This window comes from Sinocyclocheilus rhinocerous, unplaced genomic scaffold, assembly GCF_001515625.1.
Source record: "Sinocyclocheilus rhinocerous isolate Xijiao unplaced genomic scaffold, SAMN03320098_v1.1 scaffold593, whole genome shotgun sequence".
NCBI classification, from domain to species: Eukaryota; Metazoa; Chordata; class Actinopteri; order Cypriniformes; family Cyprinidae; genus Sinocyclocheilus; species Sinocyclocheilus rhinocerous.
In genome coordinates this window covers 130,638-132,809 of record NW_015642818.1, presented here as the reverse complement: position 1 = coordinate 132,809, position 2,172 = coordinate 130,638, and the positions used below count along the sequence as shown (strand labels likewise).

Genomic DNA, 2,172 nt, shown 5'->3' with positions numbered 1-2,172 from the left:
CAGGATGTGTGTGTGTGTGTGTGTGTGTGTGTGTGTGTGTGTGAGATGCATCTGTTGTTTAACCACGGGATCCAGACAAATCCTCAGCACAATCTGACCTGCGCTGCAGCCTGGAATTAAACCACACCATGCTGGTTTCGTCTGGCCAGAGGAGAACTGGCCCCCCGACTGAGCCTGGTTTCACCCAAGGGTTTTTCTCCATTTCTGTCACCGATGGAGATTTGGTTTCTTGCCGCTGTCGCCTTTGGCTTGCTTAGTTGGGGACGCTTGACTGATTGCACAGACACTATTGGAAGAGAGGATCATCAATGAACTGACTTTAGCTGATAAACTGACTGTTTTCTATTGTCTTCTTGCATTATTGACAAACTAGTTTCCTGTTTGACACTGTGAAGCTGCTTTGACACAACCAGTATTGTATAAAGCACTACTCCAATAAAGGTGACCTGACTGGACTTGTCTTGTCTGTTGTGTCTCAGGTTTCCCAGCAGCACTGAGCATCTGGTGATGAACGAGCAGACGTTCACGCCGCACAACACCCGCAGTCACAAACTCCAGACGCAGCTCAATCTCATCCATCCGGAGATCTTCCCTCCGCTCAAACTCTACAAGACCAAAGTACAGCACCACTCACTTAGGCTACATTTATCCATTTAGAGTTTTTTTTAACTAATACATTTTTGCTCATTTAATTTCATATTGTTTGCTAATTTAATAAGAAATAGTCTCTGTTTCTTTAAATTTAGACAATTGCCTTTTTTTTTTTTAAATGATTGATTTTCTTCTTTTTTTCAGTGTTTGCTTTTTGTAATTTATTCTTTTTTTTTCAATATAGTACATTTTAATTTCACTTTTTTTAATTTAATATTACAAGGTATCTTACAGGTCAGTTTGATTTAGCTTTTAGCCTTCGCCAGTTTATTCTTGTGTAATTTATGTATTTCAGTATTACATTTTTTTTCCCCTATTTTTTTTTTAATAATTTAATATTTTTCCAATTTATTAGTTTGATAATTTCTAATTTAATTCCATATTTAATGCATTTTTTAAATTGTATTTTATATTACATAGTCAAGTCAAGTCAAGTCTGCTTTATTGTCAGTTCTTCCACATGTACAGCACATACATACAGAGAATTGAAATTGCGTTACTCTCAGACCCTTGGTGCATACAGATAACACTAACAGTAGAACATAAATACAGACATTACATAGTCTCTTTTACAGGTCAGTTTGATTTAGATTGTAACCACTGCCAATTGGGAATGTTTCTATTATTTATTTATTCTCATGTAATTTTTTAAGTATTTTAATGTTACTTCTTTTCTAATATTATTGTTTTTAATGGTTTTTTGCGTTTTTTTTTAGTAATATAAAAGTTTTCGGATTTTCTCTTGATCACTTCTAATTTAATTTCATATTTATTTTTTTATTTCATTTAATATTAAATAGTCTCTTACAGGTCAGTTTGATTAGATTTTAACTATTGCTTTTGGAAACTTTTTTTTTTATTCCGATGTAAATTCTTATTTGTATTTTGATATATAATTTTTCAAATTTTTTTTTTGTTGTTGTAATTTAATATTCAATTTATTCATTAGATTTTTAAAATTATATTTAACATTTCATGTATTATTTATGCTTATGCTTAATATGCTTAATGTACTTGAATATTATTTTTTTCTGATTAAAATATATATTTTTTAATTTAACTTAATGTTTTTTTTTTTATATATATAATTTTATTTCTATTTTAATTAACTATTTAATTATGAAAGGAAAGATTTGTTAATCATTTATTAATCAGTTTTTTGTGGTTGTTGTAGGAGCCGCGGGCTTCTCTCCACATTCCTAACGTCAGAGCCGAGTGTCTGATGAAGTTTCAGCTTCGGCCCAAACTGGAGTGGCAAAGGTTAGTTCAGTTCAACGATCGACAGCGTGTAACAGATGAGCTTTTAAATGACAGTTTCATTGTGGTCCTCATTTACCTGAAATACACAAGCTTGATGTGCAGGGTAATAGTGTGAAACAAAACAAAGATTGTGAGTTTATTGATTTTCACAGCTTCAAGAAGCTAGTTCTTAGAAAGTTCTTTGAAATGCCAGACTTGATCTTATTTGAGGAACTTTTCTTGTGTGTGTGCGTGTGTGCGTGTGTGTGTGTGCGTGTGTGC

At 32.6% G+C, this 2,172-nt stretch overlaps 1 protein-coding gene across 1 annotated transcript in view; it reads left to right on the top strand.

Moving 5' to 3' along the window:
* LOC107756560 (zinc phosphodiesterase ELAC protein 2) overlaps window positions 1-2,172 on the top strand; it is a 21,525-nt gene that overhangs the window by 8,750 nt on the left and 10,603 nt on the right. Inside the window, 2 exon segments of the mRNA XM_016573731.1 lie at window positions 480-618; window positions 1,826-1,911. Of these exon segments, the coding sequence (XP_016429217.1) occupies window positions 480-618; window positions 1,826-1,911 (225 nt within the window).